General features: G+C 43.5%; 3 protein-coding genes across 4 annotated transcripts; 2 read left to right on the top strand and 1 right to left on the bottom strand.

Moving 5' to 3' along the window:
• The first annotated feature begins 539 nt into the window (after positions 1-539).
• Positions 540-5,370, top strand: LOC131135509 (NXPE family member 3-like). The gene is made up of 6 exons (XM_078795207.1): positions 540-2,473; positions 2,560-2,708; positions 2,796-3,574; positions 4,203-4,273; positions 4,345-4,548; positions 4,619-5,370. The coding sequence occupies exons 2-6, from the start codon at positions 2,622-2,624 to the stop codon at positions 5,158-5,160; spliced, it is 1,683 nt and encodes a 560-aa protein (XP_078651333.1). The 5' UTR covers positions 540-2,473; positions 2,560-2,621; the 3' UTR covers positions 5,161-5,370.
• Positions 5,371-6,667: 1,297 nt separating this feature from the next.
• On the top strand, positions 6,668-20,186 carry LOC131135507 (NXPE family member 3-like). Its single transcript, XM_078795206.1, has 6 exons — positions 6,668-6,862; positions 15,496-15,628; positions 16,389-17,167; positions 17,799-17,869; positions 17,942-18,145; positions 18,216-20,186. The coding sequence occupies exons 2-6, from the start codon at positions 15,497-15,499 to the stop codon at positions 18,755-18,757; spliced, it is 1,728 nt and encodes a 575-aa protein (XP_078651332.1). The 5' UTR covers positions 6,668-6,862; position 15,496; the 3' UTR covers positions 18,758-20,186.
• me3 (malic enzyme 3, NADP(+)-dependent, mitochondrial) lies at positions 19,933-27,582 on the bottom strand. Of its 2 annotated transcripts, none has more exons than XM_058081487.2 (15): positions 27,414-27,582; positions 26,934-27,108; positions 25,481-25,614; positions 24,981-25,130; positions 24,831-24,906; positions 24,594-24,755; positions 24,047-24,150; positions 23,871-23,980; positions 23,513-23,610; positions 23,319-23,432; positions 23,153-23,258; positions 21,979-22,121; positions 21,016-21,189; positions 20,799-20,897; positions 19,933-20,525 (listed from the first exon to the last, which is right to left on the bottom strand). In XM_058081487.2, the coding sequence occupies exons 2-15, from the start codon at positions 27,105-27,107 to the stop codon at positions 20,364-20,366; spliced, it is 1,806 nt and encodes a 601-aa protein (XP_057937470.2). In that variant the 5' UTR covers position 27,108; positions 27,414-27,582; the 3' UTR covers positions 19,933-20,363. The 2 variants fall into 2 exon arrangements, with proteins under 2 accessions (XP_057937470.2, XP_057937472.2); XM_058081489.2 differs by lacking the exon at positions 27,414-27,582 and adding an exon at positions 27,203-27,407.
• Between the last annotated feature and the right edge of the window lie 175 nt (positions 27,583-27,757).

Raw genomic sequence — 27,757 nt, forward strand, 5'->3', positions numbered from 1 at the left:
TAAACACAATCTTCGTGTTTTTTTCATATGACTATAATTTGTCTGTGCCAACTCTTCTACTCCTGAACTGCTGCCCACAAATGAGTGAAAATGTGTCCATGGTGGTGCCGTTATTAAACCCCATAAGTCGAATTGACTTATGCTGCTATCAAAAAGCACACTGTAGTGTTAGGGTGCTGTACAACATTTTAATATAATAATGCAATAATGATTTGCATGTGTGACACAAATAGATTACTATTGTCCAGCCTGGGATTAGCATCAGAATTTGATTTTGACACAAAAAAGGGGGACAAATGGACACAATACAAATAAAAGACAATGTAAGTAAGTATAAGTATATATTCATAACGACAAATGTGTTAAAACGTTAGTCAAAATTATTTTTTATATTTATTTTTTATATTTAACAGTACTTTTAATTGCATCTACAGTATAGCACAAAATCGCGTGCATTGGTAGGACTTCGCTTCTCATTGGTTAAACGAAACGCGGAAGTGAAGAAGAAAGGCTGCCAATCACATTCGACAATACTTGAATGGGCGCGGCCTCCTGTTTTCATCTGCAACCGAACGAGTATACAAATTGTAAAATATAGGGGCTGTGATTTCCAATCCCAAACCACCTTTTTTATATTTAAAAAAACAAACAAGAGATGCCCGGAACGTAAAGGCTCTTTTTTTTGTCCCGAAACGGCCCGTCCTCTTCAACCGAACCCGTGAAGCCTCTCCTCCTCCCTCCTCCTCAGCAACTGGGCTCATGCTAAATAACAGCCCGGTCATCGTGACGTAAGTTTAAATACTATATATGTGGCGCTATATACAGTACAGTACTGTGTTTTTGTGTAATGCAATTGCAGATAAAGCGCGAAAGGAAGACAAAGGGTACATAACCTTATTATTGTGGGGCTTTTTTTGGCAATATGCTACATTTGCAGCTCAACGACAACCAGCGATGTCTTTAGGACTAAAAAATCATTCTTACACGAAATATTAAATAATATGATGTTTTATTTTTATTTCTTCAACTTTTGTTTTGTGTTTTACAAAAAAAAAGTGCATTCAATATAAAACAGTTTAAATAATAATAATAAAAAAGATATAATTCATGAATTTGAATAATTTACTTAAATATGATAATCTATTTACGTTCAACTTAGTGTGTCGATATCTGGTCCTTTCCATTTGTACATTTGGGACGCTATTGTGCTCAGATTCTCCCAATGGCAGACACTCTAGAAATGTGACACACTAGACACGCCCTCTGGGTGCAACCCTAATGTGGGCGGTCCCTGTCATATATGGCCTTGGGTATTCTCCCATGACTTAAGTACTCTTGGCCCTGCCTGCTCCTTAGGCTCCTATAGCCAAATGTTTTTCTTGTTGAAATGTCAGTTAAAAATCAGTTAAAGCTGTTTTACCTTCAACAGAAGAGGCCTTTTCAAATTAAACCAAGTTTTCACCAATTTCAATAGCATCCACAAGCTGTAATGTCTCCTTTGTGAACGAATCCCATACACCCACCTTCATTCACAGCTTACGTTCAAAATCCAGTCGTTGTTTTCCCAGTAACTTTGCTCTGGTGTGTATACCAAGCACACAGGACAGGATCCAACAGCAAAAGAAGCAAGAATGGATAGACAATAAGTAGTCATGTTCGTCAATGGTGCTTGTACCAATTAGCAGAGGCATCACCTCATCCTGGGAGTGGTTGAGGAAGTGTTTTTTTCATGCAGTTCAGATCTGCTGGCTTTGTTAAACTGCATGAAAAACCACTTCCTCAATCACTTCTTCTAACACTCAGAACTAGGGATCGACCGACATGTTTTTTTTGGGGCCGATGCCGATACCGATTTTTTTCCATCACCCTCAGCCGATGGCCGATTTTGCTTGGGCCGATATTTGTGGCCGATACTGCTTTTGATGCCTCAATTTACATGAAAAATGACCATGATAACAAATATTACAGGTCTCATGTTTAAACAAATATTTATTGAAATGTAAACACTGAACACAGTAGGATTCAGCTTTCTTAAACACACATTTAAACGGCATTAACAACTTTAAAAGGAATAAATATTCAACCATGTGTAAAACATTTCTGTCGTAGTTTAAACTTATCTAGCATCGATGTGATGACTGCTCCTCCGCAGCTCTATTACTTGTGAAAACGCGCTCTCAACAGTGGGGGCGGGGTACTGCGACTGCGTGTGTTGCGGGTCCTCTGCAGCCGGGGCTGCCCCGGCGGATGCCTGACTGTAAATCATGCGGTGGAAAAATACATTGGCGAACCCACGCACGTATTGACCGATACCGATACAAGGAAAAAACGCAAATATCGGCCAGCCGATGTATCGGTCGATCCTTACTCAGAATGACACAGTACTCCCTCCACGACGGTCAATCATTTTTCGGTATCTGTGCTGGCCCTGTATTTACTTTGCATCGGATCGACAACGAGAACAAAAAAGCAGGTGGGTCAAAAAGCAAATGTGGGCTGTTCTATTCTGTACAACATGGCCTCCTACATGATGGGGCTGCACATTTGTCCTCTTGTCAGGGTAAGATGATGATGGTGACGCCATCGCCCGCACACTGACACAGCTGAGCAGGAGGTCAACCATGCCCCAAAATGTTTGGAAATATGGCCTCGCCATCCTAGCGCTGCTTGGCCTCATATTCCTGCTGCACAACATCAGCATCTTAGAGGTGAGATGGTTTGAACATGACCCAAATAAAAGTGTGACTTCTCAGGTTCAGCTTCATCCCATATTGCATGTCATGGCCTGTTTTCAGAACTGGAACTGTAGCACAGTGTCAGCGCTGTCCCGGCTCCAGAGCCACATCCACACATCTTTGTCTGGACCTGTCCCGGTGTACCACCACAATCACACCTACTGTGCACGGCTGGGCCAGAAAGCCACACCAGAAGAAGAGCGAGAGGAGCACGGCTTGCTGAATTCCATCACCTGGCCCGGACCACCCTTTGGCTCAGCACCGGTCGCCTTGCTCGAGACCAGCGACCCGGCCCACAGCTCCTTCACCATCCTCCCCTCAGAGAAGAAGGGCCATTGGTATGTGGGCGACCAGCTAGAAGTCATCGTCCAGGTGTACGACTTCAAGGGCCGACCCAAGGGCTATGGTGGCGATTTTCTTCTAGCTCGACTGCATTCCCCGGAATATGGGGCAGGTGTGGCCGGGGTGGTATCGGACCACAAGAACGGACTCTACTCTGTTCGATTCCTTCTGTTGTGGGAAGGGTCGGCTCAGGTGGAGGTCACCATGGTGCACTCCAGCGAAGCCGTTGCCGTGCTGCAGCGACTGAGGGAAGAGCGTCCCGATCGCGTGTATTTCAACAGTCTCTACCGTCTGGGTCATCAATCTCAGACCACCGTGTGTAACATGTGCCTACCGCCCGACCGGGGGCCGCTGTGTGACTACACGGACCCTCGCACTGGCGAGCCTTGGTACTGTTACAAGCCTCGGCTGCTCAGCTGCCACAGCAGAATCAACCACGCCAAGGGAGGCTACCTCAAAAACATCACCACGGACAAGGAAGCCAGGCTCTTTCAGAGGTTTGCGCGCTCCCTCTGTGATTGACTGACATTAGCTACACCTGCACAAGCTAATAATACCGGATCAGAGACCTTGAAAAACCTAACAATAATGCATGCCACCCCCCATCAGCTTGATCTACCTTTCCAGCAGAACTTGGTTTTATCAAGCAGAATGATTTATTGACCCCTGGAATCCAGGTTCAGGTACGACGTCTTTGAAGGCTATAGGGGCGCTACAGTTGGAAAGTTCCAGTTGGAAAGTGTCGGTCAAATGTAGTAGAAGTACGCTGGGGTATTAGAATTGTCCTCCCCTCCAAAATCACGGTGGTAAAACTTGGTCGAAAAGATTGATTTCACAGAACAATCCGTGCACCCCCAAAACCACTAAAAGACTCAGGGCCCCTCCTTCATTTGAAGAACGACACAGGTGTTAAGCTAACTTGGTTTCCAATCAAAAATTCTTCCAACTGGAACCAGGAGGAAGATCAGAGAGTAGAACTTCATTTTAGCACCAAACCTAGACTGTGGATCCAGTCGAGAACTGATCTTATTTGGACAATGAGACTGTGCAGGTGTACCTGATGTACTGTTTGCGGTAACTGTAGTACTCGCAGTTGTAATGCTGATCCTCCTTTTCCTCTGTCAGTGGTGTCAACATCAAAGTTCCCATCCGGGCTTCCGGAAACGACACAATCAGCGTGCTGCCTTCAAGGACAGGTAGGACCCCCAAAGAAATCCATTGCTTGTTTTTTTGCATGGAGTCTATTCATGAAATTGTATTGACGTAGAAAGCAAGCATTTAAAACCAGATGCTGTCAACCAAGCGACATCCGGGTACTACTACCAGGAATCATGGAGAACCTTAGGCGACATCGCAATGCGCCACTTTGACTCATCCGCCATCGCTCAGTGTTTGACCAATAAGGTGGTCCACCTGTACGGCGACTCCACCATTCGCCAGTGGTTTGACTTCCTGGTGAAAGCACTGGCAGGTGAGCATTTTCATCTGGTAAACATGAATGCTTTTATTCCCACCAACCGTGGTCTCATTCTGTTCATCAGACTTGAAGGAATTCAACCTTCGGAGTCCTAAAATGGTAGGACCCTTCATGGCGGTGGACAGCACTCACAATATTCTGGTGAAGTACCGCTGCCACGGACCACCCATCCGCTTCTCCACCGTGATGGCTAGCGAGTTGCGGTACATCTCTAACGAGCTGGACGGCCTGACGGGGGGTCCCAACACGGTGGTGGCCATCAGCATCTGGTCTCACTTCAGCACCTTCCCCGTGGAGGTGTACATACGCCGCCTGCGGCACATCCGCAAGGCTGTGGCGCAACTTCTGGACCGAGCGCCGGGGACGCTGGTCGTGATCCGCTCGGCCAACCCCCAGGCCCTGGACCAGCAGGTGAGCCTGTACAACAGCGACTGGTTCTCGCAGCAGCTGGACGCCGTGCTGCGCGCCATGTTTAAAGGGTTGGATGTCTTATTGGTGGACGCCTGGCAGATGAGCGTGGCGCACCATCACCCTCACCTCCTCCACCCACCACCGGCCATCGTGAAGAACACGGTAGACCTCATGTTGTCCCACGTTTGTCCCTAAAAATGCCAAAGGCGATGCCTTTATGATCAACCCAGGCCATGCTTTTTCTATGATGCAATGACTTCTGACTGCGAGAGAGGACTATGACATCACTGAGAAGAAGAAATTTTATACTTTAGGAAAAAGGTCATAGCGCTAAAGTCATAATTTCACAGACTATCCAAAATGTTTACAAATAAAGTCAAATAAAAAGGTAAAAGTACGCCTCTGTCCTTGTAGAATTATCACTTTTTCTCTATAATGCAATTAAGTTAAAAAAAATTAAGTTCATATTTAGATTTTGTTTTCCAATGAAGAATTTGGCAAATTGAAAATTGGGAGTTCTAAACTTAACTTAAATGTTATCCTCTCAATCACGCAACTTTTTTGTCTCTTGCCTGGTAGTTGGTGAATTGGCTTCCATGGTGGTAGAGGGTGCTGGTCAGACCCGGCAGACTCAAACGCATCGTGAGGGTCTGCTGGGAATAAGTGGCATAGTCCGGTGGATGTTTTCCACATCACATGTCTTGTCAGTAGTGAAGGTATGTAACTGAGCAAATAGGCCACAGCCTACACATAAACTACATTTGAAAAGCAGCAGAGTTTCTGCTGAGGGCAGGGCGGTAACCATGGCGGTGACAGAAGGGGAGAGAAGTGTTAATCACACTAAAAGCAAAGCAGTGTATTTCTAATTACCCTGACTCCGTTTTAAAGTTAATGAATCACGTGACGAGGGATTCCTGTACCCATGATGCCTGCTTACTCCGATTTGTTATTAAAACAGCACACTTTCAATGACATCATGTTCCACCAAATTGCATGCTTTTAATTGGTTGAATGGAATGTGGAAGTGGATCTACGTCACGTCTTGCTGCAGTCAACACGGGCTCAAGCATGTGGGGGGCAAACAAGCGTAGTCGCAGCGAGACGTTAAGCTAAATCAGGGCGAAAATGCCGCACACATTCATTCGTATAGGGAGTTCGGAGGAAGTTATTACTAAGATGGTCCATCAGAAAGGGCAAATAGTTCACGAAACAAGAAAAAAAACCACAGAGAAAAGTGCTGAACTAGAGTTTGCAACAAGCACACTTATTATATTGTTGGAACTTGAAAATGCTCATAAAAAGTGTAATTACAGCTACAAAGCAACCGGAGACTGTTTGGAGGCTAATAATTAACCATCTCATCGTGGATGATAATTACGAAGCATTTAACTCATCATTGAGGCAAAACATTGACTGCAGGACCTTCAGAAGCCGAGTTATCGATGGCAGCATCCCCAAACAACCCGTCAAATACAATACTCACGCATGCAGCAATAAGTTACACCACCGGACAGATCGAATACGTTTTGAAAAATCTTTCCTTCCATTCTTCGTGATATCCGGCGTGTACATTCGGTGCTAATCTTTCGTCCAACATCTGTAAAGGTGGTCACATTGATATGTTTGCCTCCCATTTGAAAACAGGAAGTGAGGCGAGGTGCCTCTCGGTCACGTGGTTGCCACCCAGCAATCACAGGCAACGAAGCCTGAATGGGCGTGGCGTCATATTTTATCTGTTCACCGGACTAGGACTTCTAACCACTTGTCAAATTAGCGGTTGTGTTTCCCGGTCAGCAGCTACCTTTATTCATTTTTTCAAAAACAATTGAGATTTTTTTCTCGTTTCCCCCACGAACCGGGCCATCCTCTCCAACATCAACAGCTCAGCCATCGTGATGTAAGTGGAAGTAGTAAGTACACACGTAAACTGTTCTTTCGAGTTCAATAAAAGGCTTTAATCATGACGTTTAAGCCAAAGGGCTTGTTAATAAAAGGGCTTTTACCCGACTTTTTAGTTGGGAGGGTTTAATTCGGGTTTAATTAGCCGTGCTGGAATGACGACAGAGCAAAGTGGAGGTAGGCTAGCTGCAATGTTGTGTCTATTTCTTTCAAAAGGTTATTGAAGGACAGTTCTTTAGCAGGTTTGGGACAAACTAGGCAGTACGTCTAATATTTTGTGTACTTAAAAATACAATACTTCATCATTTAATAAATACATATTTTATGAGCTATTTTTTATGAGCTACAGCGGGGAAAATAAGTATTGAACACGTCAACATTTCTCTCAAAAAACATATTTCTAATCGAGCTATTGACATGAAATTTTCACCAGATGTCGGCATCAACCCAAGTAATGCACACATACAAAGAAATCCAAACATTTATGTCCATAAATTAAGTTATGTGTAATAAAGTGAAATGGCACAGGGAATAAGTATTGAACACATGAAGAAAAGGAGGGGTAAAAAGGTCTGGAAAGCCAAGAAAGCAGCTGGAGTTTGTCAGTATTTAGAAGGTTAACCTGTCCCCTATTAGTGCAAAGTAATATCGGCTGGTTTAGTCCTGATTAATGCCTTTTAAAAAGGTTTCTCACCAGCAAGGTGTTAGACAAGAAACATTGCATGATGGGTAAAAGCAAAGAGCTGTCCAAAGACCTACGCAGCCTTATTGTTGCAAAACACACTGAAGGCATTGGTTACAGGCGCATTTCTAAACTTCTGAAAGTTCCAGTGAGTACCATTGGGGCCATCATCCGGAAGTGGAAAGAACACGGCATTACCATAAACCAGCCACGGCCAGGTGCTCCTCGCATGATTTCAGACAGAGGAGTCAAAACAATCATCAGAAGGGTTCTCCGACAGCCCAGGACCACTCGTGGAGAGCTTCAGAAAAACCTGGAATCAGCAGGTACCGTTGTTTCAAAGAAAATAAGTAATGCACTCAACGCCATGGCCTCCATGCACGCACACCACGCAAGACTCCATTTTTGAAGAGGAAGCATGTTGAAGCTCGTTTGGAGTTTGCGAAACATTTGGATAAACCCATGACATTCTGGGAGAACATACTCTGGTCAGATGAGACCAAAATTGAACTCTTCGGATGTCATAAGACACAACATGTTTGGAGGAAAAATGGCACTGCACATCACCCCCAAAACACCATACCAACAGTCAAGTTTGGAGGTGGGAGCATCATGGCGTGGGGCTGTTTTTCAGCATGTGGTACTGGTAGACTTCATATCATTGAAGGAATAATGACTGGAGAAAAGTATCGAGACATTCTTGATCAGAATCTGCTGTCATCTGCCAGGCTGCTGAAGATGAAAAGAGGGTGGATCTTTCAGCAAGACAACGATCCCAAGCACACAGCCAAGGTAACACTCAACTGGTTGAAGAAAAAGAAAATAAAGCTGCTAGAATGGCCCAGTCAATCACCAGACTTGAATCCAATTGAAAATCTTTGGAAAGAACTGAAGATCCGGGTTCACAGAAGAGACCCCCGGAACCTTGAAGATTTGAAGGCAGTTTGTGTGGATGAATGGGCCAAAATCACACCTGAGCAATGTATTCGACTGGTTTCTCCATACAGGAGGCGTCTTGAGGCTGTAATCACCAACAAAGGTTTTTGCACTAAGTATTAAATAAATTTCAGTACGCGTGTTCAATACTTATTCCCTGTGCCATTTCACTTTATTACACATAACTTAATTTATGGACATAAATGTTTGGATTTCTTTGTATGTGTGCATTACTTGGGTTGATGCCGACATCTGGTGAAAATTTCATGTCAATAGCTCGATTAGAAATATGTTTTTGAGAGAAATGTTGACGTGTTCAATACTTATTTTCCCCGCTGTATATACTTTGTAGATTCGTCTCCAGTACGATAAAACTGCTGTGGTGGAGGGAAGACAGTTTTATCACATCTAGATTCTATATTTTACTTACCTTAAGACTTTTTGAATGTATGTTTTGTACTCCCATATAACGTCAAAATTAATGTAATTATTGCAGAGAATGATTAATTCTTCCCAGAATAGATAGATGGGCATCCAATTCTTTGTGGGGTTTCTCTCAAACACGACGTACATGTTCATTTGGGTGATAATACTAGCTGTTGCACAACATTACCACAAAGGCATTATGGGGAGGACGCAGGTGATGGGCCGATCGATACTGAAATATTGGCACTTTGATACCACCTCCTTTGTGCTGTAAAGTCAATTCTGATACTTTTGATACATGAGCTATGAAACGTCAAGGGTTCTCAGCGTGGCGAGAGTTGAGTTCGTCCTCTGATTGGCGGGTTTATGTCAATCAGAGTTGGTCAACATTACAACAATAACAACACAGGTCATGAGGAGCCAAAGGCACATCAAATACAGAAGTCAACAAGGAAATTAAGATATGAATACATTAAAAAGGGCTGTGCGGCGAGTGGTTAGCACGCAGACCTCACAGGTAGGAGACCCGAGTTCAATCTCACCCTCAATCTCTGTGTTGAGTTTGCATGTTCTCCCCGTGCATGCATGGCTTTTCCTCCCCCATTCCAAAAACATGCTAGATTAATTGGCCACTACAAATTGTCCATAGGTATGAATGTGGGTGGGAATGGTTGTTTGTCTATATGTGCCCTGTGATTGGCTGGCCACCAGTCCAGGGTGTACCCCGCCTCTCGCCCCAAGACAGCTGGGATAGACTCCAGCATGCCTGCGACCCTCGTAAGGATAAGCGGTAGAAAATGAATGAATGAATACAATAAAACCCAGGAACCATGAAACCAAAGAAATACAGCTGAATAGGTGCAGATTCTAGAAGAACCGGAAAGGCTGGTTATTGTGTGTAGCTGCTCTATAGGAGTCCACAACTCAATACAAAGGGCCCGAAAAATGAACATAAGTTCCTTTTAAGGAAGATTATGTTTCCTGCTGCTTGTTTCTCAGCTCTCAGCCTACTTCTGTGTGTGTGTGTATGTATAAATTCCTCCCTGCCCCTTCTGCTTTGGTAATGGTAATGGTTTCATTTCATTTGAACATGCATCAGATTACAATTGAGTGCATCACATAATCAGTTCACAGTTCCACATGTCCAAAAGGAGTAGGAAGAAGCAAAGCTTATTAAATCCTACCCCTCCATCTGGTACTTTTACAATCAGTAACTGTTACATTTGTTCACTTCCTGCTTTCCATAATACGGTTTAGGGTTTTGTTTTGTTTTTTTAATAATGCACCTCGTACCGAAGTACAAGGTGATATGACCATGCAATGACATAATGGGTACCATAGTAACTGTCAATATAATGATATATATATATATATATATATATATATATATATATATATATATATATATAACATAATGACTGGTTCAAGACTCTTCATCCTTTTATTTAGCAAACATCAACTGCTTGTATTGTCTCTTGAATTCGCTCATCGTTGTGCATTGTTTGAGATCCTTACTAAATCCATTCCATAGTTTGATTCCACATACTGAAATGCTATGGCTTTTTAACATAGTCCTAGCATATAAGTGTTTCAAATTTAGTTCTTCCCTGAGATCATATTTCTCCTCTCTTGTAAAGAAGTATTGGATGACATTTTTAGGTAATTGGTTGTTTTTAACTTTATGCATTATTTTAGCTGTTTGAAGATGAACTATATCAGCAAGTTTAAGTATTTGTTATTTGAGAAATAAGGAGTTAGTATGTTCTCTGTAGGCGGCATTATGAATTGTCCTTACTGATCTCTTTTGCAGTACATTTAGCGAGTGAAGATTGCTTTTATAGTTATTAGCCCATATTTCCCCACAATAAGTAAGATATGGTAGAACCAGAGAGCAATAAAGAGTGTGGAGTGATTTCTGATTTGTTCTTGCTTTGTTCAATACTGAAATATTTCTGGCCACCTTATGTTGTATATTTGTAATATGAGGTTTCCAGCTCATATTTTCATGTATTGTGATCCCCAGAAATGTATTTTTGTTCACCCTTTCAATGTCCACACCGTCTATTTGTATTTGCTGGTGCGTGTCCTTTCTGCTGTTACCAAACAGCATGATTTTAGTTTTACTTCGAGGACAATCTATTATCATCAAACAATCGTTTTAGTGTGACCATTTCTTCTCTGACCTTTCTAATGATTTTGTCTGTACTCCCTCCAGAACAAAAAGCAGTGGTATCATCCGCAAATAATACCAGCTTTAAGTCTTGCGTAAATTTGGAGATGTCATTGATGTACAAGTTGAACAGTATTGTCCCCAGTATTGACCCCTGGGGAACTCCGCCCCGTAATATATAAACTTGCAGATGTGTATTCTCCTAGCTGTACGTATTGCTTCCTGTCAGCTAAGTAGCTTTTGACCCAGTTCAGAACTAATCCTCTTATTCCGTACCTTGCTAATTTAGTTATTAGGATGTCATGATTGATTGTATCAAAGGCTTTTTTCATATCCATGAATACTGCGGCTACACACTTCCTATGATCTATAGCGTTAGTGATTTCCTCCATAATTTTAATCAGTGGCATGGAGGTAGAAATATTAGCTCTGTATCCATACTGACTTTGTGATAGTAATTCGTTCGCATTAATAAATTTATCCAGCCTGTTGTTAAATAGCTTCTCAATAATTTTGGAGAATTGTGGTAGTAAGGAGACTGGCCGATAGTTTGTAAATTGGTGTTTATCACCATTTTTTAAAATTGGAACAACCTTTGCTGTTTTCATTTCTTAGGGAAATCTTCCGGTCTGAAAAGATAAATTGCTGATGTACATCAGCGGTTCTACGATCTCGTTAACTACTGTTTTTATAGTGTCCATTTCGATTCCATTACAATCAGTTGATGTTTTTGCTTTACAATTTTTGACAATGTCGATGATTTCCTTTTTTGTTACATCTGTCAGAGACATAGAATTAGGATTCCTGTCTATTGTTTCATTCCTTTCCTCGCTTGTCCTTTGTTTCGGAATCCCTTCTTCTAGTTTGGGACCAATATTGACAAAGTAGTGTTGGAATTTGACCTCCTGTTCTTTAAGGTCAGTGATTGAGTGTCGTGTTGGAGGCAAGAGATGACAACGAACTTGTCAGTTATATGGTTTACTCTCAGACCAGTCAGATTACACAGAGCTCCGGGCTCATAAGTCTTTCCCTGAACACCCCAGTTACATAGGTTTTACTTACAGGTCAGAAAAAATGAGTGCGGCTAACTGTCTCTGCCCGGCTTTTATTATGCTAAGAAATGTCAGTAGATCTCTGGTGAATCACAGGTGGCCCCGTCCTCTCCTCGGCAGGCGTCTTCTCACCAACGCAGGGCGGGCGAGGTGGAGCCAGCCGGTATCAACAGGGCCGCAGCTGCCGACGTCATGTCCTCCCGTTATCTGTAGTTAGTCAAAATCGTGTCTGTGTGGATGTTCCAGAACTGTATGTACCTGAAAGCGATTATGTGTCCTGTGATTTGCCCAAGGCTGCTGGTTCTACTTGATTAAATGTAGTGCATAGTTATATGAGTGAAAACACAAAAAATAGGAGACAAACACACAGACAATCCTTCAACTTTTCAACTGTCTCATCCATATCATCATTATAGGTGTTTCCCACCATGAAATAATTAGGGTAGTCTGTCTTCTTGTTACTTTTCCTGATAATACTATTTAGTATGCCCCGGGTTGCTGGAATACTGTTTTTGTGCATGTCTAATAGTTGGCTATAATATTCCTTCTTACATGCTCTTAGGATTGTAGTCAACTTATTTTTATAAGTCTTGTTGTTCTTTCTGATTCTGGTCTGTTGAATGATGAATTTCCTGTATAGTGTGTTCTTCTTCTTGCAAGCATTAGTAAGGCCTTTTGTCATCCATGGCTGGTTGTTTTTCTTTTGTTCTTTGACTTTTCTCTCCAGGGACAGTTCTTATCATACAGCTTCATTTAAGTATGTAGAAAGTGTTTGTATGCTTCATCCATGTCTTTGGCACTGTACACACTGTACACACACATTTTTGTTCTTCTGGATCCTTCTTGAAAGCGTTGACTCTGTCCTCAGAACGTAGTCTTTGGACAGTCTTTGTAGTTTCCATTGGTCTGTTGTTGTAATGATGGTTATAAATTGTAAACACAGGAAGATGATCGCTGATGTCTTTGATTAGCAGGCCACTAGTGGCTTTGTTATCAAAATCATTGGTGAATATATTGTCGATTAGAGTGGCACAATGGTCTGTTATTCTACTACTGTGTGGTGATTTTGGGAAACAAACTTAAGCTGTACATTGTATCTATAAAATCGTCAATATTGAAGTCTCCACATATGAAAATAGTTTTTTGATTGTTATTTGAAAAGGTTGTTTTGATCCAATCTTCAAACATTTCTATCCTTGAGTGTGGCGTTCTGTATAAACAACTTATGTACACGTTTTTGCTTTGTTCTTTACAGATTTCATTTGTTATGCATTCTAGGATATTGTCAATAGCAACTGACATATTCTTTACGACTTTGTAATGTAGTTGTTTGTCCACATACAGGGGGACTCCTCCTCCCCTCGTGTTGTTCCTGTTGATGTAGGTCATCTCATAACCTTCCAACTCAAAGTCTGTGCCTTTATCCTCGTTCAGCCAGGTTTCCGAGATTGCGATTACTTTGAAAGGTTCCTTGAACAATTCAAATATTTTTTGTTGTTTTCATAGTTTGCATACATGCTTCTGCAGTTTATATGTATGATTGACAACTTGTCGCCAATATTTAAATTGTTGTTGTATTCCTCTTCTGTATAATAACGACAGTCAATTCACATGTGTGAAAAAAATTTGTGTCCGGATCTATTCCAATTGTTTGTGATTTGTCAAGCCAAAGGTGTCTAGTTGCAGATCTTCTTGTGTCGTAATGGTAATGTTTAAAACTTTTTCCATTTTCAAGTTGGAGTTGAAAAAGAATTGATCCAGATCCGCGATATTTTTGACAACAAGCACACTGGCTTCCGGTCCTCCATTTAACTTTATGAAAATTTTGCAGTTGGCACTCTTTCCCTTCTTTCTCAGGTCACGTGCTTTCTTCGCGATTTCAGCATTACGTTTGGTCAGGTGGTCATTCATGTAAACATTTGCACCTTTCAGCTTCTTTCCTTGATTTAGTACAGCGGTCTTGGATTTCCTGTTTGTGAACTTGACGATGACGACGGGTGTGCTTCTGTTCCTGCCATACAGTGGGATGCAAGTGTCGATGGATTCGATGTCAACATCTACCTCTTTAGATGTTAAGAAATTCACTACTTGTTGCTCCGTTGAGGCGACGTCCATTTCGTCTGCTTCCTCACTGTTCCTGACTGCCCTGGCATAAGACCTGGGTTTGATCTTCAGCCCCGTTATCATTATGTCGTTCATCCTTGTATTCTGATCCATGTCGTCAATTGTATTTTTCAGCTCCTGAATTATTTTGTCTTTCTCCTCATTTTCTTTTTTGATGTTTGTCTGACTCTCTTCTAATTTTTTATATGCGTCTTTCAAATCTGTCAAATCTTTGTGTCGACACTTACGTATATCCAACCTATATGTCATCAAGGGGCGTGTTTTAGAATGCAAGAGTGGGGGAAAGTACTCAAAGATCAGTAGTTCTCAACTGGCTGGGCGACGGGACCCACCAACACCTTTCAATGACGAGCAGCAACCCAAATTACGGACATGCAAATCTCTCGGATATCTATTTACCCGTGGCAACGGTTGCGTGGCTTGCAAGTTGGCGCCAACGTTTGAACGTGTTTTCAGTTCATCTGGGGAGTTGGACCAGTTAAAAAATGAATCAGAGGTCATATGGACTCCCACTGAGCGGCACACACTGGAGGGCACAATCCACTGCGATTGGCCAACCTCATTGCCGATTGTGACTGGCTACATCGGTGAGTATCAATGCCATGGTAGATGAATGTAAACGTACCCAATATGGTGAGTCTGCCGCTGATGAGTTCCCATGCCACTGCTTTTTTCTTTAGATCTCTATATTATTTTTTTGGAAATGTCAAGTAGCTACGTCTTTGTGTATCGGCTGTCCGTTTTTCTGGTGTCAATTTTGGGCAAAATTTCTATTTATTTCATATGTCGGCTTGTGTGTTGTGCGTAGTTGAGACCACAACTACGTTCTACAAGAGCAAAAAAAGTCTTAAGTCTGCTTATTAATTTTACACCGAAAGGGAAAGTTTAACAATCACAATAAAGCAGTAGCCAAAGTACAACAATAGCTTCAGGGTGTTTAGTTCAGGTGTTTCCTGTTTTGCCCTGTTTTTGCTTTGTTGTGTTTGTTTCGGGTTCATAGATACGTGCACCTGTCTTAGTTCAGGTGCACGCTTCTTCCATTGTCAGCGCATTGTACATGTTTGTCATGCCCATTTTTGAATCCAGGCTGGTGCACCGCAGCTATCATGGATCAAAATAAACATTTTACCTGCAATCGGGGCTCATCTCGCTGCATCATGGATGCTGATGAACAGTTGGTGGTGCTGACATATGTATGTCCTCCTCCATTAATGGGGGTTTTGGTCCTCTTGCCAGGGTAGAATGACGACCATGCCATCATCGCCGCAGCTCAGGAAGAGGTTAACCATGGCCCACAAATTTGTCAAATACGGCCTTGGCATCCTAACACTGTTGGTCCTCATCTTCCTTCTGCGCAACATCAGCATTTTCGAGGTGAGTCAGGTTTCGCTTGTTTATTGACCACAGCATGTATCTTGGGGGGCGTCCTCTGACTGTTTAAGATCCAGCTTTTCGGCGCTGGCCCACAGCAATTTCACTTTATGATTTGGAATTGGCCTGCACGGAGGAAGAGTGGTTAACACGCAGGCCTCACAGCTAGGATAACCAAGTTCAATTCCAGCCATCTCTGTGTGGAGTTTGCATGTTCTCCCAGTGCATGCGTAGGTTTCCTCCCACATTCCAAAAACATGCTAGGTTAATCGGCCACTCGAAATTGTCCATAGGTATGAATGTGAGTGTGAATGGTTGTTTGTCTATATATGCCCTGTGATTGGCTGGCCACCCGTCCAGGGTGTACCCCGCCTCTCGCCCCAAGAGAGCTGGGATAGGCTCCAGCACCCCCGCGACCCTCGTGAGGAAAAGCGGTAGAAAATAAATGAATGATTTAGAATTCAACATGAAATTTCAACATCAACAATATCTTCAAAGTATAGAAAATACACATATTCAACATACTCTGATCAATATTTCCTCATACAGTGGCTTCCCACTCCAAATTTTTTCCCACCAGGGACAAAAAGATGGTATAATTAGTAGGCTGTCAAAAATAACGCATTAATGGCGGTAAATAACAAACAAGGAAGAAGGAGGTCCAAGTACTTTTACAAATACATACTTAGAACGTGAAAGTCTGACAAAAAAATCTCCCAATGAAATGCTTCATCCCATATTGCATGTCATGGCCTGTTTTCAGAACTGGAACTGTAGCACAGTGTCAGCGCTGTCCCGGCTCCAGAGCCACATCCACACATCTTTGTCTGGACCTGTCCAGGTGTACCACCACAATCACACCTACTGTGCACGGCTGGGCCAGAAAGCCACTCCAGAAGAAGAGCGAGAGGAGCACGGCTTGCTGAATTCCATCACCTGGCCCGGACCACCCTTTGGCTCGGCACCGGTTGCCTTGCTCGAGACCAGCGACCCGGCCCACAGCTCCTTCACCATGCTCCCCTCAGAGAAGAAGGGCCATTGGTACGTGGGCGACCAGCTAGAAGTCATCGTCCAGGTGTACGACTTCAAGGGCCGACCCAAGGGCTATGGTGGTGATTTTCTTCTAGCTCGACTGCATTCCCCGGAATATGGGGCAGGTGTGGCCGGGGTGGTATCGGACCACAAGAACGGACTCTACTCTGTTCGATTCATTCTGTTGTGGGAAGGGTCGGCTCAGGTGGAGGTCACCATGGTGCACTCCAGCGAAGCCGTTGCCGTGCTGCAGCGACTGAGGGAAGAGCGTCCAGATCGCGTGTATTTCAACAGTCTCTACCGTCTGGGTCATCAATCTCAGACCACCGTGTGTAACATGTGCCTACCACCCGACCGGGGGCCGCTGTGTGACTACACGGACCCTCGCACTGGCGAGCCTTGGTACTGTTACAAGCCTCGGCTGCTCAGCTGCCACAGCAGAATCAACCACGCCAAGGGAGGCTACCTCAAAAACATCACCACGGACAAGGAAGCCAGGCTCTTTCAGAGGTTTGCGCGCTCCCTCTGTGATTGACTGACATTAGCTACACCTGCACAAGCTAATAATACCGGATCAGAGACCTTGAAAAACCTAACAATAATGCATGCCACCCCCCCATCAGCTTGATCTACTTTTCCAGCAGAACTTGGTTTTATCAAGCAGAATGATTTATTGACCCCTGGAATCCAGGTTCAGGTACGACGTCTTTGAAGGCTATAGGGGCGCTACAGTTGGAAAGTTCCAGTTGGAAAGTGTCGGTCAAATGTAGTAGAAGTACGCTGGGGTATTAGAATTGTCCTCCCCTCCAAAAACACAGTGGTAAAACTTGGTGCTGAAAAGATTGATTTCACAGAACAATCCGTGCACCCCCAAAACCACTAAAAGACTCAGGGCCCCTCCTTCATTTTAAGAATGACACAGGTGTTAAGCTAACTTGGTTTCCAATCAAAAGTTCTTCCAACTGGAACCAGGAGGAAGATCAGAGAGTAGAACTTCATTTTAGCACCAAACCTAGACTGTGGATCCAGTCGAGAACTGATCTTATTTGGACAATGAGACTGTGCAGGTGTACCTGATGTACTGTTTGCGGTAACTGTAGTACTCGCAGTTGTAATGCTGATCCTCCTTTTCCTCTGTCAGTGGTGTCAACATCAAAGTTCCCATCCGGGCTTCCGGAAACGACACAATCAGCGTGCTGCCTTCAAGGACAGGTAGGACCCCCAAAGAAACCCATTGCTTGTTTTGTTTGCATGGAGTCTATTCATGAAATTGTATTGACGTAGAAAGCAAGCATTTAAAACCAGATGCTGTCAACCAAGCGACATCCGGGTACTACTACCAGGAATCATGGAGAACCTTAGGCGACATCGCAATGCGCCACTTTGACTCATCCGCCATCGCTCAGTGTTTGACCAATAAGGTGGTCCACCTGTACGGCGACTCCACCATTCGCCAGTGGTTTGACTTCCTGGTGAAAGCACTGGCAGGTGAGCATTTTCATCTGGTAAACATGAATGCTTTTATTCCCACCAACTGTGGTCTCATTCTGTTCATCAGACTTGAAGGAATTCAACCTTCAGAGTCCTAAAATGGTAGGACCCTTCATGGCGGTGGACAGTACTCACAATATTCTGGTGAAGTACCGCTGCCACGGACCACCCATCCGCTTCTCCACCGTGATGGCTAGCGAGTTGCGGTACATCTCTAACGAGCTGGACGGCCTGACGGGGGGTCCCAACACGGTGGTGGCCATCAGCATCTGGTCTCACTTCAGCACCTTCCCCGTGGAGGTGTACATACGCCGCCTGCGGCACATCCGCAAGGCTGTGGCGCGACTTCTGGACCGAGCGCCGGGGACGCTGGTCGTGATCCGCTCGGCCAACCCCCAGGCCCTGGACCAGCAGGTGAGCCTGTACAACAGCGACTGGTTCTCGCAGCAGCTGAACGCTGTGCTGCGCGCCATGTTTAAAGGGTTGGATGTCTTATTGGTGGACGCCTGGCAGATGAGCGTGGCGCACCATCACCCTCACCTCCTCCACCCACCACCAGCCATCGTGAAGAACACGGTAGACCTCATGTTGTCCTACGTTTGTCCCTAGAAATGCCAAAGACGATGTCCTCTCAGGGTTCCTATGTGTCAATGTAAAAAGTATGGAATGGGATTTCATAAATGTCCAGGTCTGGAAAAGTATGGATTGGAATATGGAAAATACTCATGTCTGACAGGATTAAATTATGAACAACCAGGGAGGACCTGGAAGAGTTACTGTATGGAACCATGAATTCTTCTGCCTACCAAGAAATCCTGAAGGAGATTGTCCGGCCATCTGTTGGTGACCTTGAGCTGAAACCAGTTGTGTTGTCATTGCCGGCTACGGGAAGTGGTGCGTCCCAGACGGACCGGAAGAGTCCATGTTGCCGTGGTTTTTATGGTTACGTACTTCCACGTGTAATCGGAGTTGCCGTCCGTTTTGATGCCACGTATACAAATTACAACAAAATACAACATTGAGAAATGTTAAGTGTTTACATACATACCCCAGAAGGCTTAAGGGCTCGAGACGGGACCCGGAAGTGTGTCTGTGGCTACTGTCTTTCATTAAAGCAGGAAATAGTTTACATTGTTTACACGTTGTTGTTGCTGCTATGTATAGACAAGGAACAAACATGAGTTCGTTATTCGACAATCGACTCGTGGATTGATTCCATGGATTCATTAGCAAGCCTATAGCCACTGCCAGTCACATGATCACACTCCTTAGAATACAGCGCACTCTCGTGGTGAATATTTGCAATAGCAACTGCTCGTCGCCCCCCCTTTGTCCTGTCCAACCGTCCAACGATGACTGACTGTCCTGTGGCCTTTAGTCCTGGTGCTGATGTTTCATGCCATCCAAAGCAGGTCCGTGGTGTAAGGCACACACATTCCCCAGACAATTTGGATGTCATAAGGATCCTCTGGTTGGTGTCTCTGGAATTCATCAGGATTGTCAAGTTTGATGACAGCAAGCTGGATGATTTGGAGTACGGACCACTGATGGATACAAATCATTAAAAATGTTTTTTTATGCAAAATGGTGAATATTTTTGAAAGGATTTTTCTAAATCAATTCAGTAATATTTTGTACCATTATTTAATTCAAAAATTGCAAAATTATGTGCCCAGAATTCTAGGCTTCACTCACATTACCTCCAAAATGTAACATTTCGTGGAAATGACTTGTTTTTGTTCCAAAGATTAAAGATAGACTTCCATCACAAAACAGGCGCAACGTTGGAAAGACAAACTAATACTAAGTTTAATGTTCCCTTCGAAAATAGCAACCATTCACACTTACATCAGGAACTCTGACCCCAATTTGAACACACACACACTCCCCTGCCTTCTGAAACTACAGCAACATGAAGAGCACAGGTTTAGCATGTGACTGCCGTAAAGAAGACGAAACGCTGTGGGGCATAAAAAGGAGACAACGTAGTCGTCACAGGATTGAGTATGACTTCTGAGGTTGTGATTATACTGCCATGGAGTAGTAGTAACAATCACTGCACGTTTAAATTAACACCGGGAGTATATAACGCACTTTTTCCTTCACTTTCAGCTCGAAAGACGACGAGTTGGTAGAAAAGTATGCGGTACGCACAGAGGAAGGAGTGTACTTGGTGTACTTGATGATGCCACACGGGGTGGGTGGGGGAGTCAAGTCACACATCTTGGACATTCATGGCTTCCTGCGGCCAAGTGTATGTGTCCAGCGTGAAGGAATCGTAGTCGGGACTGTAGACGTGAGACAGCACAAAGGCCTCCTTGTCCTTGGGCTCGGGGTACAGCGACGCCATGTTGTGTTTGTATGCGTAGTTGACAATCTGGAAACACACACATACATATATATCATCATCATATACAGTATTTATTCATTTACACCCTATTTATTTGTTAATCTCTTTCTGTACTGTTTGATTGCTCTTTATTTCTTGAAATGATGCCTATAAATAATAATAATAATGATTACTACTACTATTATTATTTCCTCATATGCCTATAAATAATAATTACTACTATTATTATTATTATTCTTCCTCATGATTTTCATTGCAAAATGAATTTGTTTCTAAATAAACCATTAAAAAAGTTTTTACCTTGACAGCAATCTTGAAGGACACCTCCCTGATGGAGTTGAGAGGAGGGTAGAGTCGTCCCTCGGCCAAGTGCTCCTCTGTCACCATGTCGGCGATCGCCTGGCAAGGCCAAGACACATATTGTATTTGTTTTTATATATATACAAATACCATGGGGTGATGTTTCTCCAATGGACAAAAACAATAAAACTAATAATACTAAAAAAAAAAAAAGGACCTCTGCTGTAGTGAGGAAGATGTCATCTGATATGTGGCGAACTCCGCAGGCGATGACACCCAAGGCCACCCCGGGGAAGACGTAGGCGTTGTTTCCCTGGCCGGGGTAAAAGGAGCGGCCGTCGGCCAGCGTCACCTTGTTGAAGGGACTCCCGCTGGCGAAGATGCCTCTGCCCTGATATCATTAAAGAAAAAACTAGAGTAAGAAATAAAAGCAATTGTATATATGCTGTATATCCATATAATCTTCCAGGAATCATCTTATTCATTTCAGCCCATCTCCTCAAAATTAAGAGGGGTTGTGCTAAAATGGAATGGGGAAAAATCTGTGTGGATCAGGTTGGTGCAGTTCCTGCTACCAACCACTGGGGGCAGTAATGAAACATAATTGGCAGCAATAGCGCTGCACAAATGCTGGGAAAAAAAAACAATTACAAATGATCATGTATGATAAGTATTAGGGTCACATCAAAAAATGTGACTTGTTTAGGAAAGTCTAAGAAAGTCTCACATTTATAAGAAAAAAGACGTAATATTACGAGAATAGTACAAGAAAATAATTTGACTTTTTTCTTATTTCTTGTATACTTAAGGGAAAAAAGTCGTAAATTTAAGGGAAAAAAGCTGTATATTTACAAGAATTTCCACATTTACAAGAAAAACGTACATTTTCAAAGAAAAAAAGTCATAATATTACAAGAATTTTTGACTTTATTCTCAGAAATTTAGGAGAAAAAACAATTGTAAATTTAGGAGAAGAATAATGGTGGCTGACTTGAGCTACCCTTCATTGATAAATGATACCAAAATAGTTATTAGCGTTCAGTGAGTGGTGTGAAACCACACACTAAGAGCTGTCAATCAAAAGTGAACATTACTATCTTCATTAGTAAAACAGTTCACGTATAGGATCTGAGGTGTGCCTAATTTTACGTCCAGTTGGGTTCAATGGGTGTGGCCTAACCTCGGTTAGCGTGTAGCACTGCTCCGCCGTGCACTCTGCTTTGCTGGTGGGGTTGCTCAGGGCGAAGATGAGGGGCCGCTCGTTTAAGGACGCCATGTCTTTGATTATCTTCTCGGTGAACGCCCCTGCGATGGCGGCGACTCCTTCATGGCGACATAGTGCTAGGCGTTAGAGGTCTGCTCATTTGCAGTCAGCGCTGCCATTTTATTTCCACTGGGATTGGAAGACGTTACCATGAAATCACAGCACATGCAGATTATGAACAAATTAAGATTAAGAACAAAATTTGTCTTTTCACCAAATGAAATACCACACAATACCATATTTCCTCAAATAGTGGCCTCCGCTTGAATAGATGCCGTGCCTCAAGACATATTTTTATTGTTGTTTTCAACCCAAACACACAATCCCAAAGATGTATATTTATAATTTTTTTGCACAAGAGGCGAAAAGAGGTGATGACGCAACTGCACAATGGAAGAGCTCATGTTTAGAGCCTCATAGTTTTAAACCGAAATGGAACAGCATAGAGGCGTGTACCAGTGTACCATGAAGATTACGCATGCAAGGGGAATTTTTTACACACGCACATAAAACTGCTTTTCTCATGTTTTTTGTTGAGAACTTTCCTTTTAGTGCAGACCTGCCAACATATACACATTTATAGTACTCAGCCTGCAATTTGACTCTTGAATACGCTTGCATGCTCTCCTTTTCCTTGCATTTTTTGTGGTTTGAGTTGATTATTATCGTTTCTCTAGTGCTTCTAGTGCTGAAAATAAATAAATAAATGTATTTTAATGATGTTAAGCACAATTTATATTTTGTCAATGTATTTCTTATACCACTTGGCTTTTGGGCAACAGTGAGGATGAGGAGTATTTTTTAATTTTATTCTAAAAACTTAAAATAAAAAAGTTATAATGTTATAAATAAATTAATCAAAACTCTTGGTTGGCTCTGCAGCCCCCCATCCATTATATCAGGAAAGACGGTAAATTACCAACTGATGGATAAGAGCAGAGTTGAAGAATAAAATATCACCTTTAATACGTTTCTCTGCTTTTCCACAACTGTTTTTCAGTCAAATGGATGACAAAAAAACAAGAATGGGAGTTATGCGCGGTGGTGTATCAACAACAGTAAGCGACATTCAAAGACCCCTGTGACATACCGATGATGGCGGTGGGTTTAATGGTGTGCACCACCTCCTCCAGAGTCTTCAGGTGGGGGTGCTCATGTGCAAACTCTTCCTTCTCGTGGTTCAGATGACTCCTCCCCTAAAAGAGAAGGCTTTATCGTCAGTCTGCTCGGCTTAGGAAAGGAGACAAATGCGTTACCTTGACAATAAGGCCTTTGGAGTCCACCATCCAGATCCTTTTGGCAGCTTCTTCCCGGGAGATGCCTTCCTTGGCCATGGCCATCATGAGCAAGTGAGCAATCCCCAGAGCGGCCTGGCGGAAGGAAAGTACCCTCATCATCCAGTGTTCTCTTTACCAACTGTAGGAGGGGGGACGTAAACAAGATGCGTCACCTCGCCAGCGCCCTGGAAAACGAAGGTGTGGTCTAACAGTTTGTCTTTGGTGATCTTCAGAGCCGCCAAAAGCCCAGCAACTGCGACAGAGGCCGTGCCTGAAGGAGGAGAAGACGAGATGATCACAAAGTAGAAAGTACTTGACCCAAAACCTGAACAATCTGTTCTAGTTCCTGCAAAAACAGCTTTTAACGCTCAACAACCTTGACATGATATCAACGTGCAGTCATCGTGAGGAGAAAGAACGTTTGTGTGGTAGAAATATTTCATGGCAGCATCTCACAGACACGAACACGGTCCCTCTCCAACTAAAAAGCACTCAGTACATTTGTTCCATTTTTATGTCACGTGTGCTTACCCTGGATGTCATCGTTGAAGGTGCAGTAGCGATTCCTGTACTTGTTGAGAATGCGGAAGGCGTTGCTGTTGGCAAAGTCCTCAAACTGGATCAAGCAGTTCATGCCGTACCTGCGGCGTGATGGCGACACATGTTACAATTAGAGATGGCATCACCACCGCCGCCTTTTAACTCACTTGTCCGTCACCGCTTGCATGAATTCATCGATTAGCGCGTCGTACTCCTTTCCTCGTATCCTGTTGTGCTTCAGGCCGATGTACAAGGGGTCGTTGAGCAGGTTCTGAAGGAATATTGCGTTTAGTTCAGTGGTTTTACCAACTTTTGTGCGATCTCTGCCTGCTGTCACCATTTAGTACCTTTGATGGTTGAGCTTATGCTCACAGGTAAATTGGCTGTTTTGTATCTGTACTGGGTTTTGTAGGGATGTCCGATATTGGCTTTTATGCTGATAACCGATACCGATATGTGTAACATGATATGTGTCCTGTGATGGAATGAACATACATACGTATGTGTTGTATACAACATTGTTTTTATGTTGGTTTTCATGATTGGTAAAAAATCTGATACTGATACCGCATTTTAATGCTGATATCGGGACGATTACTATCAGACAATGCTATTTTGCATTTTTTTAAATATGGGTATAACCAGACGGCGTGTGCCTGTACCAGTTTGGCAATCAATTATTAAGCTGATAACCTCATCTAAAAACAAGCTCACCTGGTTGTCCGTGCCCACGTCCAATAACACGGGGAGGCACTGTTGCGGCTGCACTCCGCCACAGGCCGTATAGAGCGCCAGCTTCCCGACAGGAATGCCCATGCCGTAGCTGCCCAGGTCGCCCAGCCCGAGGATTCGCTCGCCGTCTGTCACCACGATGGCCTGGACGCACGAAAAAATGCTATAAAGTTGACAGACAACGATAGACAGCGGAAGGGGAGGATGCGGGAGGAAGACCTTAATGTTCTCTTCAGGCCAGGAGTTGAGCATGGTGGCAATGTGGCCTCTATCATGGATGGTGATGAAGAGTCCGCTGTTAGTGGCAACAACAAAATATGATTGGTGTTGTTAGGCAGGCCTGGATTACTGTGTGTGTAATGATCTTACCGCGGCCGTCTGAAGGCCAACCCATACTGTTGGCAGGCCAAGCCCACAGTGGGCGTGTACACGATTGGCATGAACTCTTCGATGTCAGAGGTCAGCACTCGGTAGAAGAGCTTCTCGTTCCTATCCTGGAGAGTCATTAGCAGGATGTACCTGAGACGGAGACGGAGGAGGAGAGAAAAACCTTTAATGCCAGTGATTCTGTGTCCATCATCTTTTTTTAAATGTTCAAGCAGCATATCATGCACTGTCCTGAATGACAAAGGCGTCAAATGTGGCTTCTACCATGGACCAATCACGTGTCCGTGTTTGTTTCTGTGTACCTAGGTTCACTGGTGAATAACAGCAAACAGCATATCATGCACTCTCTTGAATAAAGAAGCTGTGTTCCAATTACAGCGACATCATACGTGACTACCAGCAAAGCCCTTGTATTGATTTCAAATGCTAATTGAAAACATAAAACACAGCAACAAAGTTACAATGTGATATTCTGCTCTCACTTGTCCAGAGGATTCACACGCGTTTCGTAACTCTTCATGACGCGTAGCACTTGGACATCCTGGGACAGGAAGCAAGGGGGCAGCAGGCCGTGGATGCCCAGTTGCAAGCGCTCCTCCAAGGTGAACGCCATTCCCTATAAACAGGAAGTGGGTGCTGAGGGAACTTCCCGGTGTTCCTGCAAGTTACTTTTCCCATTGATATATGGCTGTTTCTTTTAAGAACACATGATACGCACACTCGTATTTAAGTTGACACCAGGAAAAAGCGGGTTCTAATATTACACCAATTGCCAACTTGTCTGGCTGTCGTCTGTATGTCAGCAAGCTCGCAGCGCCGCGTGATACTGACGCTATTTATTCTGTCCAATTGTGTGAGAGGCTACACTCACTCCCCCTACACTCTCCGAGCCCCTCAGAAAGCTTGCACACTAGCTGAAGCACTGCAATTCATACCGACTTCACTGACATTCACTCATTGATGGAGTGCGAAAGCTGCTGGCCTGCAATCCCAGCATCAGCCAGTAGAGGAGAGTAAATTACTGCTGACATTCTATACCTCCATGACACGCTGACGGTTTGGTTTCAAATCCAGTGTGCTGGCGTACAAAGACAGAAATCCTAAAATCCTGTACTATATTTGCTAGCTCTTTCCACCAAGTGCCTTGCGCGTCATCGTTTTATTGCTGACTCAAGCAGACCACTGAAGCACTGTTTGAAAAGTATTTCCTGTGTTAACATCGGGAGGAAAAACAGCCCAAAAAGAGCGGATGAGTCATGGAGGATGTTTGTCTTGGATGGATTTTGGTCGGCACGTCTTTGCAGAGAGAATGAGAGCAGTGTTCTTTACTGTACTTTTCTTTAGGAAAGACCCGCCTCCATGCATGCCACCTGGTATTGAGGCCATTCGCATGGTGTGTGAAGGTCGGATAAATGACGCTGTGCCGCTTTGGGAAACATTAACTAGTCATTAAGAACTGATTTTCACTTTGTTTTAGTACATGCGACAATTAAGTTTGAAGTTCTTAGTAACTCAAATGCGACAATTAAGTTTGAAGTTCTTAGTATAACTTGAGTGAAAAAAGGGGGTAAAGGTGATATATGCTCTGATCAGAAATATAAAAGCATACTGTATTATTGTTGCCTGTGTTTTTGATTTATGTGGCTTAATTTGTAAACCTTTATTTTTACAAATTTGAGAGAAAATGAAGACAAAATATAATTTCTGGACTAATTGGGAAAGACTTGGGGTGATTCTGCTAGGCAACAGCAGAAGGGCGAGTCATCAGGGACTCATAAAACGCTAAAGTCCAAATAAGGGCTGATCCTTAAAGGACGCCACATACTCTCTGCAGTTAAGTTATACGATGGGGCACGATCCCACATGCCCCCAAAAAGAAAGCTTGCCAACATTTTTCGAGTAGTCTCCTCCTGTCATGTTGATGGTGAAACTCACCTTGTTCAGGTGAGGGTTCCTGGTAATGTCATAGCCGCGTTTTTTTGTGCTCACGCTGCCTTTGCGGCTCACACCGCCATGGCACACCCTCATCGCCTGAAAAGGAGAAACTCCTGCCGGTGTCGCGGCGCGTCGGAAGAGGTTCATCGCGGTTCTTCCTGCGAGGGAATTCATGCTGAAAAAGCAAAAATTAAAAAGCCACTCCATCAGCAACATAATGCCGCCATGCGAGTCAAACAACGTAAATGATACTCCTGCCTGTAAACAACCTGAAGGTTGCAGAAGGGGGTCTTGCTGTTGTAACTGTTAAATTTTTAACGTTTATCGTTCATGTATATCCGAAAGAAGGTTCAATAATAAACATTCAGGTGATGTGATGTTTTAAAACACGACGACACATCGGTGTAACAATAAAGGCGTTTTCAGCGTCAGACGCTAGCTAGCCGGCTAAAGCTACTCCCCTCCAGTCCCGTCCCTTACCTGGAAACTAATGTGATGGTGCCGTATGAGTGATTTCTATCTTCATTAGCGGACCCTTCTCATAGGCTTCCTTATTCCAGTCTAGGCTTTCTACCCGGTTTGAGTGGACTTAAGAGGTTGATCTAGCGTAAATAGCTGATCCCAGATGACTTGACATTGACACTGGAGATGTTCTACGACTGGAGATGCTAACACGGAAACAGCTAAGGAGTTGTGATGAAGTGGGGCAGCCGAAGAAGCCCTGCCCCAAATAATTATCTTCAAAACAGTCATTTTACATCGTTTATTGTATTTAATAGTTATCGCTGCACTTTGGGCGATGTAAAAGGCACAGGGAGGGCAGA

The sequence above is a fragment of the Doryrhamphus excisus genome, linkage group LG12 (genome assembly GCF_037039965.1).
Source record: "Doryrhamphus excisus strain RoL-2023G ecotype Guam linkage group LG12, RoL_Dexc_Guam_v1.1, whole genome shotgun sequence".
Lineage (NCBI taxonomy): Eukaryota > Metazoa > Chordata > Actinopteri > Syngnathiformes > Syngnathidae > Doryrhamphus > Doryrhamphus excisus.

Excerpts from the sequence above, each read along its gene's own strand:
- LOC131135507 (XM_078795206.1), top strand. The coding sequence starts at position 15,497 with ATGACGACCATGCCATCATCGCCGCAGCTCAGGAAGAGGTTAACCATG. Across the intron at positions 15,629-16,388 it reads GCAACATCAGCATTTTCGAG|AACTGGAACTGTAGCACAGT; the intron begins GTGAGTCAGGTT and ends GCCTGTTTTCAG. Across the intron at positions 17,870-17,941 it reads CGTGCTGCCTTCAAGGACAG|AAAGCAAGCATTTAAAACCA; the intron begins GTAGGACCCCCA and ends GTATTGACGTAG.
- me3 (XM_058081487.2), bottom strand. The coding sequence starts at position 27,107 with ATGAATTCCCTCGCAGGAAGAACCGCGATGAACCTCTTCCGACGCGCC. Across the intron at positions 23,981-24,046 it reads ATGCAAGCGGTGACGGACAA|GTACGGCATGAACTGCTTGA; the intron begins GTGAGTTAAAAG and ends ATCACGCCGCAG. Across the intron at positions 23,259-23,318 it reads CCAAAGGCCTTATTGTCAAG|GGGAGGAGTCATCTGAACCA; the intron begins GTAACGCATTTG and ends CTTCTCTTTTAG.
- LOC131135509 (XM_078795207.1), top strand. The coding sequence starts at position 2,622 with ATGCCCCAAAATGTTTGGAAATATGGCCTCGCCATCCTAGCGCTGCTT. Across the intron at positions 4,274-4,344 it reads CGTGCTGCCTTCAAGGACAG|AAAGCAAGCATTTAAAACCA; the intron begins GTAGGACCCCCA and ends GTATTGACGTAG. Across the intron at positions 4,549-4,618 it reads CCTGGTGAAAGCACTGGCAG|ACTTGAAGGAATTCAACCTT; the intron begins GTGAGCATTTTC and ends TCTGTTCATCAG.